Below are 12,020 nucleotides of genomic sequence, written 5' to 3'. Positions count from 1 at the left end.
GTGTGTGTGTGTGTGTTCTAGCCCTAGCGGCAGAGGAGCGTGTTCGTCAGCTCCAGATGAAGGTGCAGCAGAGGGACTCCTATAGGAGTTCTGCTGCTCCGTCCACTTCTAGCAGGGACGTGGAGAGGGTGCTCAAGAGCAAACGCGAGGTCAGTCACCTGTCACTTGAGGTCAGCCCCTAACCCTAACCCTCTTTGTATTTCTCCATCTCTCTCTGTCCCTCTCTCTCTCGCTCCCCATATCCCTGTCTGTTTGTTCCTCTCAATACAATTCAATTCAATTCAAGGGGATTTATTGGCATGGCAAACATGTGTTAACATTGCCAAAGCAAGTGGAGTAGATAATATACAAAAGTGAAATAAACAATAAAAATGAACAGTAAACATTACACTCCAATAGAATAGACATTACAAATGTCATGTTATGTATATATACGGTGTTGTAACGATGTACAAATGGTTAAAGTACAAAGGGAAATTAAATAAGCATAAATGTTGGGTTGTATTTACAATGGTGTTTGTTCTTCACTGGTTGACCCTTTCTTGTGGCAACAGGTCACAAATCTTGCTGCTGTGATGACACACAGTGGTATTTCACCCAATAGATATGTGAGCTTATCATAATTGGGTTTGTTTTCAAATTCTTTGTGGATCTGTGTAATCTGAGGGAAATATGTGTCTCTAATATGGTCATACATTGGGCAGGAGTTGAGGAAGTGCAGCTCAGTTTCCACCTCATTTTGTGGGAAGTGTGCACATAGCCTGTCTTCTCTTGAGAGCCAGGTCTGCCTTCGGCGGCCTTTCTCAATAGAAAGGCTATGATCATTGAGTATGTACATAGTCAAAGCTTTCCTTAAGTTTGCGTCAGTCACAGTGGTCAGGTATTCTGCCACTGTGTATTCTCTGTTTAGGTCCAAATAGCATTCTAGTTTGCTCTGTTTTTTTTGTTAATTATTTCCAATGTGTCAAGTAATTATCTTTTTTTTCCTCATGATTTGGTTGGGTCTAATTGTGTTGCTGTCCTGGGGCTATGTGGGGTGTGTTTGTGAACAGAGCCTCAGGACCAGCTTGCTTAGGGGACTCTTCTCCAGGTTCTCTCTGTAGGTGATGGCTTTGTTATGGAAGGTTTGGGAATCGCTTCCTTTTAGGTGGTTGTAGAATTTAACAGCTCTTTTCTGGATTTTGATAATTAGCGGGTATCGGCCTAATTCTGCTCTGCATGCATTATTTAGTGTTCTACGTTTCACACTGAGGATATTTTTTTAGAATTCTGCATGCAGTCTCAATTTGGTGTTTGTCCCATTTTGTGAATTCTTGGTTGGTGAACGGACCCCAGACCTCACAACCATAAAGGGCAATAGGGTCTATCACTGATTTAAGTATTTTTAGCCAGATCCCAATTGGTATGTCGAAGTCTATGTTCCTTTTCATGGCATAGAATGCCCTTCTTGTCTTGTCTCTCAGATCGTTCACAGCTTTATGGAAGTTACCTGTGGTGCTGATGTTTAGGCCAAGGTATGTATAGTTTTTTGTGTGCTCTAGGGTAACGGTGTCTAGATGGAATTTGTATTTGTGGTCCTGGCGACTGGACCTTTTTGGGAACACCACTATTTTGGTCTTACTGAGATTTACTGTCAGGGCCCAGGTCTGACAGAATCTGTGCAGAATATCTTGGTGCTACTGTAGGCCCTCCTTGGTTGGTGACAGAAACACCAGATCATCAGCAAACAGTAGACATTTGACTTCAGATTCTATAGGGTGAGGCCAGGTGCTGCAGATTTTTCTAGTGCCCTCGACAATTTTTTGATATATATGTTGGAGAGGGTGGTGCTTAAGCTGCATCCCTGTCTCACCCCATGACCCTGTGGGAAGAAATTTTAACCGCACACTTCTTGTTTGTGTACATGGATTTTATAATGTCGTATGTTTTTGCCCAAACACCACTTTCCATCAATTTGTATAGCAGACCCACATGCCAAAATGAGTCAAAGCATTTTTTAAAAATCAACAAAGCATGAAATTCTTTGCCTTTGTTTTGATTTGTTAGGGTGTGCAGGGTGAATATGTGGTCTGTCGTATGATAATTTGGTAAAAAGCCAATTTGACATTTGCTCAGTATATTGTTTTCACTGAGGAAATATACGAGTCTGCTGTTAATGATAATGTAGAGGATTTTCCCAAGGTTGCTGTTGACGCATATCCCACGGTAGTTATTGGGGTCAAATTTTTCTCCACTTTTGTGGATTGGAGTGATCAGTCCTTGGTTCCAAATATTGGGGAAGATGCCAGAGCTGAGGATGATGTTAAAGAGTTTTAGTATAGCCAATTGGAATTTGTTGTCTGTATATTTTATCATTTCATTGAGGATACCATCAACACCACAGGCCTTTTTGGGTTGGAGGGTTTTTATTTTGTCCTGTAGTTCATTCAAGGTAATTTGAGAATCCAGTGGGTTCTGGTAGTCTTTAATAGTTGATTCTAAGATTTATATTTGATCATGTATATGTTTTTGCTGTTTGTTCTTTGTTATAGAGCCAAAAAGATTGGCGAAGTGGTTTACCCATACATCTCCATTTTGGATAGATAATTCTTTATGTTGTTTGTTTAGTGTTTTCCAATTTTTCCAGATGTGGTTACAGCCTATGGATTCTTCAACTACATTGAGCTGATTTCTGACGTTCTGTTCCTTCTTTTTCCATGGTGTATTTCTGTATTGTTTTAGTGATTCACCATAGTGAAAGCTTATACTCAGGTTTTCCGGTCTCTATGTTTTTGGTTGGACAGGTTTCTCAATTTCTTTCTTAGATTTTTGCCTTCTTCCTCTAACCATTTGTCATTGTAATTAATTTTCTTCGGTTTTCTATTTGAGATTTTTAGATTTGATAGGGAAGCGGAGAGGTCAAATATACTGTTAAGGTGTTCTACTGCCAAGTTTACACCTTCACTATTACTCTGGAATGTTTTATCCAGGAAGTTGTCTAAAAGGGATTGAATTTGTTGTTGCCTAATTGTTTTTTGGTAAGTTTCCACACTACTTTCCTTCCAACTATAGTATTTCTTAATGTTACTCAGTTCCTTTGGCTTTGATGCCTTATGATTGAGTATTGCTCTGTTCAAGCAGACTATGATTTTGCTGTGGTCTGATAGGGTTGTCAGTGGACTGCCTGTGAACGCTCTGAGAGACTCTGGGTTGAGGCCAGTGATAAAGTAGTCTACAGTAATACTGCCAAGAGATGAGCTATAGGTGTACCTACCATAGGAGTCCCCTCAAAGCCAACCATTGACTATGTACATACCCAGCATGCGACAGAGCTTCAGTAGTTGTGACCTGTTTTTGTTGGTTATGTTATCATAGTTGTGCCTAGGGAGGCATATGGGGGGGGGTGCTGTCACCTCCAGGTAGTCCCCCTGTTTGTCCCCCTGTGTGCTGAGGGTGTCAGGTTCTTGTCCGGTTCTAGCATTTAGGTCACCACAGACTAGTACATGTCCCTTGGCCTGGAAATGATTGATTTCCCCCTAAGGGGATTCTATTGGGGGGGTATAGGTAGCACACAGGACATTTTTCTCTGTTAAGATGATTTCCTTTTGAATTTCTAGCCAAATGTAAAATGTTCCTGTTTTGATTAATTTAATGGAGTGAGTTAGGTCTGCTCTATACCAAATTAGCTTTCCCCCTTGAGTCCCTTCCCTCTTTCACACCTGGTAGTTTGGTGGATGGGACTATCAGCTCTCTGTAACCTAGAGGGCAACCAGTGGGTCCGTCTCCTCTATACCACCCACCTGGTAGTTTGGTGGATGGGACTACCAGCTCTCTGTAACCTAGAGGGCAACCAGTGGGTCCGTCTCCTATATACCACCCACCTGGTAGTTTGGTGGATGGGACTACCAGCTCTCTGTAATCTAGAGGGCAACCAGTGGGTCCATCTCCTCTATACCACCCACCTGGTAGTTTGGTGGATGGGACTACCAGCTCTCTGTAACCTAGAGGGCAACCAGTGGGTCCGTCTCCTCTATACCAGGTTTCTTGTCGGATGACAATGTCTGTATTTCCGATTTATTTATTTTTTAAATTTTTTATTTTACCTTTATTTTACTAGGCAAGTCAGTTAAGAACAAATTCTTATTTTTAATGACGGCCTAGGAACAGTGGGTTAACTGCCTGTTCAGGGGCAAAACGACAGATTGATGAAGTCCAGGTTCCTGCTCTTAAGGCCAAAGGCAGATGACCTCAGGCCTGGGATATTCCAGGATGTGATAGTGAAGGCTTTGTGTTCCACATGTTGATCATGTGGTTTGGCCTCAGGCCAGTAAGTGTGAGCAGAGCCTACTGAGCATCTGGTACATGCCATTGGCTGGGGCTAGTGTAAGAGTGGGGGTTGGGCCTGTTTGCCTGCTCACGGCCTGGGCGTATGCGTGACTTCCATGTTAAGGCCCTCCTTGCGGGGGTGGTGTACATGGGGTGGGCAGGAGGGACATAGGTCTGATCTGAGGGGACCTAAATGGGGTGTGGGCATGGTTGATTTATGTGGGGTGTTGATTGGTTGGGGTGGGGGTGGGTTGTCCCACAGGTCTGGGAGAGTGTCTCGCTGGTCTGAGCGGGGTGTCTATTGATCTGTTGCTCCTGTGTGAAGTGTTGGCAGCTGGCTGAGTTTGACAGCGATGTCCTTTAGAGTCCGGCGAAGGTGGGCACTGCTGCCTTGTATAGGTGGACCTGGTCATAGAGGCTGTTCAAGTCCAGGTTGGAGTGGTGGGCCAGGAAACATTTGGTTTTGGGGCACAGTCACAGGAAATACTTGTGTTTACCCGCTGTATGGTAGCAGTAGAAGAAGAAGCTTCTATCACTCCCTTGAGTGCTGTGGCCACACTTTCCTGCTGTGTTCTCAGGTCATTTGTGCCTGTGTGTATTATTATGTGGCTGGGTGACCCTAGTTGGTCCTCAGACAGAAGGTCTAGGGTGCGCTGGGTGTTTGGACACCAGAGTTTAGACACGGTGTTTGGGGTGTTTCTTCTTGTATGTATTTCCCATTTGAGTCCATAAGGAGTACAATCTGTGTCTTGGTTATGTCCTCAGTGTGTGTGGGGGGGTTGGCAGGAGGGCTATCAGGGTGGCTGACAGGGGGGGTGCTCAGAGGGGGTGAGATACCCTGGGCTTGGGGTTCTTCATTTGTCTGTTCTGCTGTGATGTCGATGCTATGGTCAGGGTCTGGTGTGGACTATTCTGCTCTGGTGTCGAGACTTTTGTTGGGAGCTGAGGTGGGCTGTTCTGCTGGCTTCTCTGCCTGGTTTGCCACCTCTCTAGTGGGTTGTTCTCTGTCAAATGCCATCCCCCTCACCCTCTCTTCCAGCAGTCTGATCCTCACCTCTAGTGCTCTGTTCTTCTTCTGCTCCTGCTCTTTCTCCTGTTGAAGTTGTCTCACCACAGTTCAGAGTGCAGATATGTCTCTCTCCACCTCCAGCTCTCCGGGTCTGGTTAAGGGGGTGTTGTTGTGCTGGACTGTTGTCTGGGTCTGTGCTGACTGAAGTGTAATCACCTGCTGTTCCAGCTCCACCTGCCTTACCTCCAGCTGGGTAAATGTATCCTTCATTTCAATGAGGGGGTAGTACTCTGTGCTGGGAGGTTGACTTTCCACTTGGGGTTGCTCGTCTGTGGGGTTATATAAAGAAGAGGTCTGGTCTGACCCGTTCGGGGTGGGGGTATCTTTCTCAAGGGAGAGCTTCTCCTGCTGGGCTAATTCTTTGATTAGTTGAAAGTCCAGCTGAAACTGTTTGAGGTTGCCCTGTACCAAACTGTTCCAGACTTATAGGGATAAACGTATATTAGCTGACTCAGAGTCCTCGTTGTCTAGTATCCTGAGTTTCCACCCCTCGTTAACACCCCCCCTGTTAACAGAGGGGTAGTGTGCTAAAGTGGCACTGTGCCATGCCAGGGGATGGTTTGTGTGGAAGATGAGGTTGCTGATGTTCCCATTTTTATAATAGTCAGCAAAAAGTCTCTTGATTTTCCATAAAGAGCATAATTTTGTGATCTTTTCTTGCCTTATCATTCTTTACATACACAGGGTACTGTATTTTAATTACCTCTGAACAGCGGGAGGAAGCTTCTAAGGCCTCTCCATTTGGTTGGAGTAGACTGTTCAACTCTCCTGCCATTGTTGGGCTAAAGGGCTTTGACACCTCTGACTTGACACTTCAGTGCTAATTGAAGTTGTATCCAGCTTGGCAGCCTTAAATTATCATTCAGTCCTTTTAAAGTAATGTAATGTATTTTCTTCTTGGCTTATGGAAATAAAATATAGCTTCATACTAAACATTATTCACTCAGTTCCAGGTTGGATGGTGTTTTCAGGTTTTTGTTGTTTTCCAGAGCATTTGCTGTATAGCGTTGGAATAATAATCTTTGGTAGTTGTAAGCCTTCCAGGTGATTCCGTAATTCTGTCCAAAATCAGGTTGTAGGTTTTGAGTTCTGATTTGGAGTGAAGGTTATGTTGTAGAGGGTAACATCCTGTATATGTTCCTGACCAAAAAATCCAAGTTTATCTAACTCTAAATCTACATTTTGTTAAGAACATGCTGAAAACTGCAGGAGCTCATCTGACCTCTCTCCATCTCTCTGTCCCTCTCTCTCACTCCCCATATTTATGACCATCTCTCCATATTCATCTTGCCTCTCTCTCACCCCTCACTCCTCTATCCCCCCTCTCAATTAAAAATAATTAAATTCAGTCAACTTTATTGGCATGAAATACATGTGAATATTTCTTCTCATCCTGTCCCTCTCTAATCCTCTCTCTCTAGCTGTATAAGGACCAGAGGAGAACCAGCTGTGAGAACGTATCCCGCAAGTCTTCAGAAAGTGATGTCAGCGACGTGTCAGCCATCTCTCGCACCAGCAGTGCCTCCCGCATCAGTAGTACCAGCTACATATCCATCCAGTCAGAGAGACCCCGGGGACGCTTCAAGTAAAAAGAACCACACACACACGCACGCACACACACACACACACACACACACACACACACACACACACACACACACACACCTGTGTGTTGCAGGAAAGACTACAAAGTGTGTGTGTGTGTGTGTGTGTGTGTGTGTGTGTGTGTGTGTGTGTGTGTGTGTGTGTGTGTGTGTGTGTGTGTGTGTGTGTGTGTGTGTGTGTGTGTGTGTGTGTGTGTGTGTGTGTGTGTGTGTGTGTGTGTGTAGCAAGGCGATGCGTGCGTCAGGCCGCAGCATGTTGAAGAGCACCAGTGTGAGTGGTGAGATCTATGGCATTGAGCACACGGACGGCAGCCAATCAGATACAGCATTGGGCGGGGGCAAGAAGCGGCGCTCCAGCCTCAGCCAACGGGTGGTGGCCATTGTAGGCCTGCCCTCCAGACGCAGCTGCAGCACCTCACAGCTCACCTCCCAGAAAGGTAACACAGACAGACCATACAAACAAGACTCCACCATACACAAGCCCTGTATTCAGCACCCATATTAAAACCAGTTGGTAATATGAATGTATTGTTGTTGTATTTGTTGTGTGTAATAAAAAGCAGTGGTGGTGGATACTAAAAAGAAGGGCAAAAAAAAGAACAAAATTCAGATCCAGCGGAGTACAGAGGTGGGCATGGCTGTAGAGTACCCACGCTCTGCCATGAACCGCCAGGCCAGCAGAGACTCCACTGACGGGAGCATGAACAGCTACAGCTCTGAGGGGAAGTCAGTATCTCTAGCCTCACTCTCTCTTTGTTTGTAGTGATAGTGTCATTCTCACTTCAATGCTTGTCCAGTCTAACGTTATTCTGATCTTCAGTAGTCTAACCTCAGTGTGTTTATGTGTGTTCCAGTCTAATCTTCTCGGGGATGAGGCTGGGGGTTGACAGTCAGTTCAGTGACTTCCTGGATGGCCTTGGCCCCGCCCAACTGGTGGGCCGGCAAACATTAGCCACACCCGCCATGGGTGAGTGGCACAAAGGGATATGATGGACAGTAGTGATGCGTGGGTAAAATCGCTAAGGAAGCCAAGCCAGGGACAAAAAGCCATATTACAACCTTACCCTACAGTGTGTTGTTGTGACGTTGTATTAGTTAATGTGACGACTGTTGCTCATCGAATGATTAAAAGTTTCTAATTGCGTGATTAACTGAATCAAGCAATTATTAACTCATTAACCTGGGGCACCATGGGAAAATAAGTTTTTATTGAGTTTCTATTTCCCAAATTAACTCAAAGAATATCAGAATATCGATTTTACAACAGCCGCTAATTAATCAGTTACCTCTATAATCTCGTTCTGAGCGTTGCATAATCCGGGAATCTGCACGGACCCGGGTCTCACCAATGAGTTCGTACCACACCAATCTTAGTTGAGTATTTATTTGCTAGAAAGCTAAAATGATGATAAAATATACACATACACAAAAACACATTCTAGGCTATTGATTAGAACTTAGTATAACGGGCCAACACACCATGGCGCGTGTTACCCAAAATTGGGATTTAAAAGAGAGAGAAAAAGAGAAATATACAGTTGGGTGAGTTTGTCAGCTATGCTTATTCTAACTCTAGCCTTGCCCCAAACTGCCGCTGTTATGGGTCAGAATATAATGATGTAATTACGTGGGGAAGGTCTCTGTGGATTCTCCGCGTAGACCGTTCAGGGGACCGTTCAGGCTGCTCAATGACGCACTTTTCCGGCACACTTCTCTGGTCGTCCTCACAATGTCCTTTTGGCTTAGGAGCCTATTCCCTCGTCCTTGTTCTGGAAGGGCTCTTCTGAGGATAGACAGCTCTGTAGCTCAGAGCTCACAGCGTAGGAATGAAACAGTGTAGATACCACGATTCAATGGGAGGTGGAGGCTAGGTGGTTTGACTTGAATTCACCCGCTTAGACACAGCTACTCATCCGTAGCTTGGGTAGAAAAAGATTTCTTTGTCTTCAAACTTGTGTTGCGTTTTGGGTTCGTTGACTTTTTAGACCTCGGCTGCAGCTTGGGTCACTTAGTCTTATCTGTAAATTCTTTACTCACAGGTTTTATACCCTCGTGTCAGAAGTGGGCGTAACCGCCTTTAGGGCAATTCTCTGGGCGTACCAAGTTATGGGCAAGGTCTAGATTTGACTCAAATACAATTTTAAACAACTATCTTCACATTTCATCTTTACCAAAACATTCTCTTTGATTTGGACATTTTCCATACAACGTACAATGTATAAACATCAAACATATACTAGGTAAACTGTTGACGTTACAATGTTTTCATAATAACGGCATCTATTAACCTTTTATAACAAAACAAAAATTACATACATTTTCATATTCCATCTATCGTCATGAACACCATTGTGGCTGACGGAAACCATTGTTCCAAAGGCCCTTTATTTCATGTTTAATGTTCTGAAGCTGGTTCTCCATAGTAACAGGACAAAGGAATTTGTCTGTGGCCTAAGATTTACCATGGGCGTGAGGGGTCATAAAACCCCCACATCTTCAGCCCCTAGATCTCTCCTCCTCTGTTGGGGTTGAGAGATAATCTGTAGGGTTGTGGTGAACTGTAACCTGACCTGATCAGGACAGTCATGACAGTGTGTTGTGATAATTGCGTTGTTTGCTCTATAACCTGTTAGTTCATATGCCTTGATATAGAGGCCTAAAGTTGGAGACAATAAGAAGACACAGTGGCAGAATAAATTCAACCACACCTTTGTTTCATCACAAAACCGGAGAACAACATCTGTCTGGTGAAGTCCACAAAGCATTCTGCATGTAACAAACAGACCTACAGCATGGTCAAGCAAGTTCATGTTTCTGACATTTTCGGAGTGCTAAACAACTATTGATTTAGAACCACAGAGAGATACCGCCGAAAAGGAAACAGGAGCTGCCTCAACTATTCCAGCACCATTTCAACTTCAACATCATCAAATCACCTATGCTTAGTTTAATACAGTGACAACTAAAAGATACCAAAAACAATTTAGTTCAATAAACATGAGCTAAATATGAGGTGGCTGTCCATGGTACTGATTAGTGTGTGTGTGTGTCTGTGTGTACACGCGTGTGTGTGTAAGTAGAAAAAACATGTTGACTCATACTACTTGTAGAGAAACGCCATCCTCCTCTCTTTCAGCACTCTGTCATACAGTACACAATTTTAGTTGTTGTTGTCCTGGGCTACCTGGCTAAAATGCTTGCTCGCTAACTTAACTTTCATGGGCAATGATGTGCCAGGCCAGCTAGTTAACGTTAGCCTTCTACATCTAGCTACATATTAAACTTCCATCCTCTCAGGCCAGGGCACAACAAGGTATGAACTAATGGTTGGATTAGTATCGCTGTTATAATCATTGGCCAATATGGAGGGAGAATTCAATAAAACCACAAGTCTAAATCCATATCTCTATCCATCACTAGTTAGGAAAGGAACGATTTTCGCTAGCTAGCCACTGGAGGACAGTGACACAACGAGATGCAAAAATAAAAGAAATTGTGTAAATGACGTACTTCTTTTAATTTGATGTGAATTGTGTAAAGCCAAATCCAAACTGGCTTCCCTTTACACTTTTTTTTGGTGCGCAAGGACCTTTCACAATTGAGCTCACTCAGTTTATCTGAACGCTGATTGGCTATTATTTCAGATATTTTTTATCAAGGGGGGCCAAATTCTCTTTGGCTTCCCTTACATTCAATGCTACGATTGGCAACAATGTCATACTCTTTTTGACCAGACCACATCAGATAGATGGGCTACACATACAGAGACAGAGGGGCGCTGTTTCACTCATTCGGATGCTTTCTCCGGTGAGATAAAGTACATTAAGGCTCATGAAACACAAGGAGATGAAAGATGAAAGACATTATTTTATGTGTTTTTAATTAATTTTTGGGGTACAATTTTTGGGGAAGCCTAGATTCCCTTGAGTACACACCACTAATGATATACCGTGTATGGTTTACAGGAGATGTTCAGATCGGAATGATGGACAAAAAAGGCCAGCTAGAGGTGGAGGTGATTAGAGCACGTGGCCTTACCCCCAAACCAGGGTCCAAATCACTCCCAGGTACCACACACAAGCACACACAAACACACACACACACACACACACACACACACACACACACACACACACACACACACACACACACACACACACACACACACACACACACACACACACACACACACACACACAAAATCCCAGATAAGTGTGTCTGTTCTCCATTCCCTCACCTTTCTCCCCCACACCACTCTGTCTCTGCAGCACCCTATGTCAAGGCCTACCTGCTGGATAACGGAGCCTGTAAAGCCAAAAAGAAAACCAAGATTGCACGTAAAACCCTGGAGCCCCTCTACCAGCAGGCCCTGCTGTTTGAGGAAAGCCCACAGGGGAAAGTCCTCCAGGTAATAACACCGGGGACTTGTACTGCTTGTGTGTGTGTGTCTGTGTGCGTGTGTGTGTGATGCGTACGTGTGTGCTTGAAGGTGTGGGTCCTTGGCCTTATCTCTGTCCCTCTCCACAGGTAATAGTCTGGGGCGACTACGGGCGACTGGATCACAAATGCTTCATGGGAGTTGCACAGATCCTATTGGAGGAGCTGGACCTCTCCAGCACAGTGATTGGCTGGTACAAATTGTTTCCTCCTTCCTCATTGGTGGACCCTACCTTAGCCTCGCTTACGCGGCGGGCATCCCAGACATCCCTGGACAGCTCAGGACCAGCTGGTATGCGCTCTTAGTGACCACAACGCAACCACAACCCCAAATGGACAACAACCAATGGACCACAACTGACCAGAGTGCATGACCACATCCCTAGGGCCAAGATAAACCTTAAGCAAATCAAAGCCAGACAGATAGAGATATACAGAGAAAGAGAGGGAGAGCGAGAACTAGCCAATCAAAGTTTAGCTGAAGTCAGACAATCATTTCCCATGCCTCCCTCCTTCTGTCTTCTCTCCTTTCTCTGGGCTGCTAGGCCTTGCTCCTGAGTCTCACCTCTTCTATTTCTCATCCCTCCTTTTAATGTATCCATCCT

At 44.5% G+C, this 12,020-nt stretch overlaps 1 protein-coding gene across 7 annotated transcripts in view; it reads left to right on the top strand.

Annotated features, from left to right (window-relative positions):
- Positions 1-11,820, top strand: part of LOC112253532 (regulating synaptic membrane exocytosis protein 3-like) — a 65,695-nt gene extending 53,875 nt beyond the window's left edge. For 5 of the 7 annotated variants that reach the window (XM_042323574.1, XM_042323573.1, XM_042323575.1 and 2 more), the window contains 8 exons: positions 22-170; positions 6,796-6,959; positions 7,204-7,415; positions 7,539-7,704; positions 7,833-7,945; positions 10,944-11,045; positions 11,247-11,386; positions 11,506-11,820. In XM_042323574.1, the coding sequence (XP_042179508.1) occupies positions 22-170; positions 6,796-6,959; positions 7,204-7,415; positions 7,539-7,704; positions 7,833-7,945; positions 10,944-11,045; positions 11,247-11,386; positions 11,506-11,721 (1,262 nt within the window). In that variant the 3' untranslated portion in view covers positions 11,722-11,820. The remainder of the gene's footprint in view (positions 1-21; positions 171-6,795; positions 6,960-7,203; positions 7,416-7,538; positions 7,705-7,832; positions 7,946-10,943; positions 11,046-11,246; positions 11,387-11,505) is intronic. The other 2 variants (XM_042323579.1, XM_042323577.1) reach the window with 1 other exon arrangement.
- The last annotated feature ends 200 nt before the right edge of the window (positions 11,821-12,020 follow it).

This window comes from Oncorhynchus tshawytscha, linkage group LG06, assembly GCF_018296145.1.
Source record: "Oncorhynchus tshawytscha isolate Ot180627B linkage group LG06, Otsh_v2.0, whole genome shotgun sequence".
Classification (NCBI taxonomy): Eukaryota; Metazoa; Chordata; class Actinopteri; order Salmoniformes; family Salmonidae; genus Oncorhynchus; species Oncorhynchus tshawytscha.
Note: the sequence above shows the minus strand (reverse complement) of the source record. Positions and strands in the feature narration are given on the sequence as shown.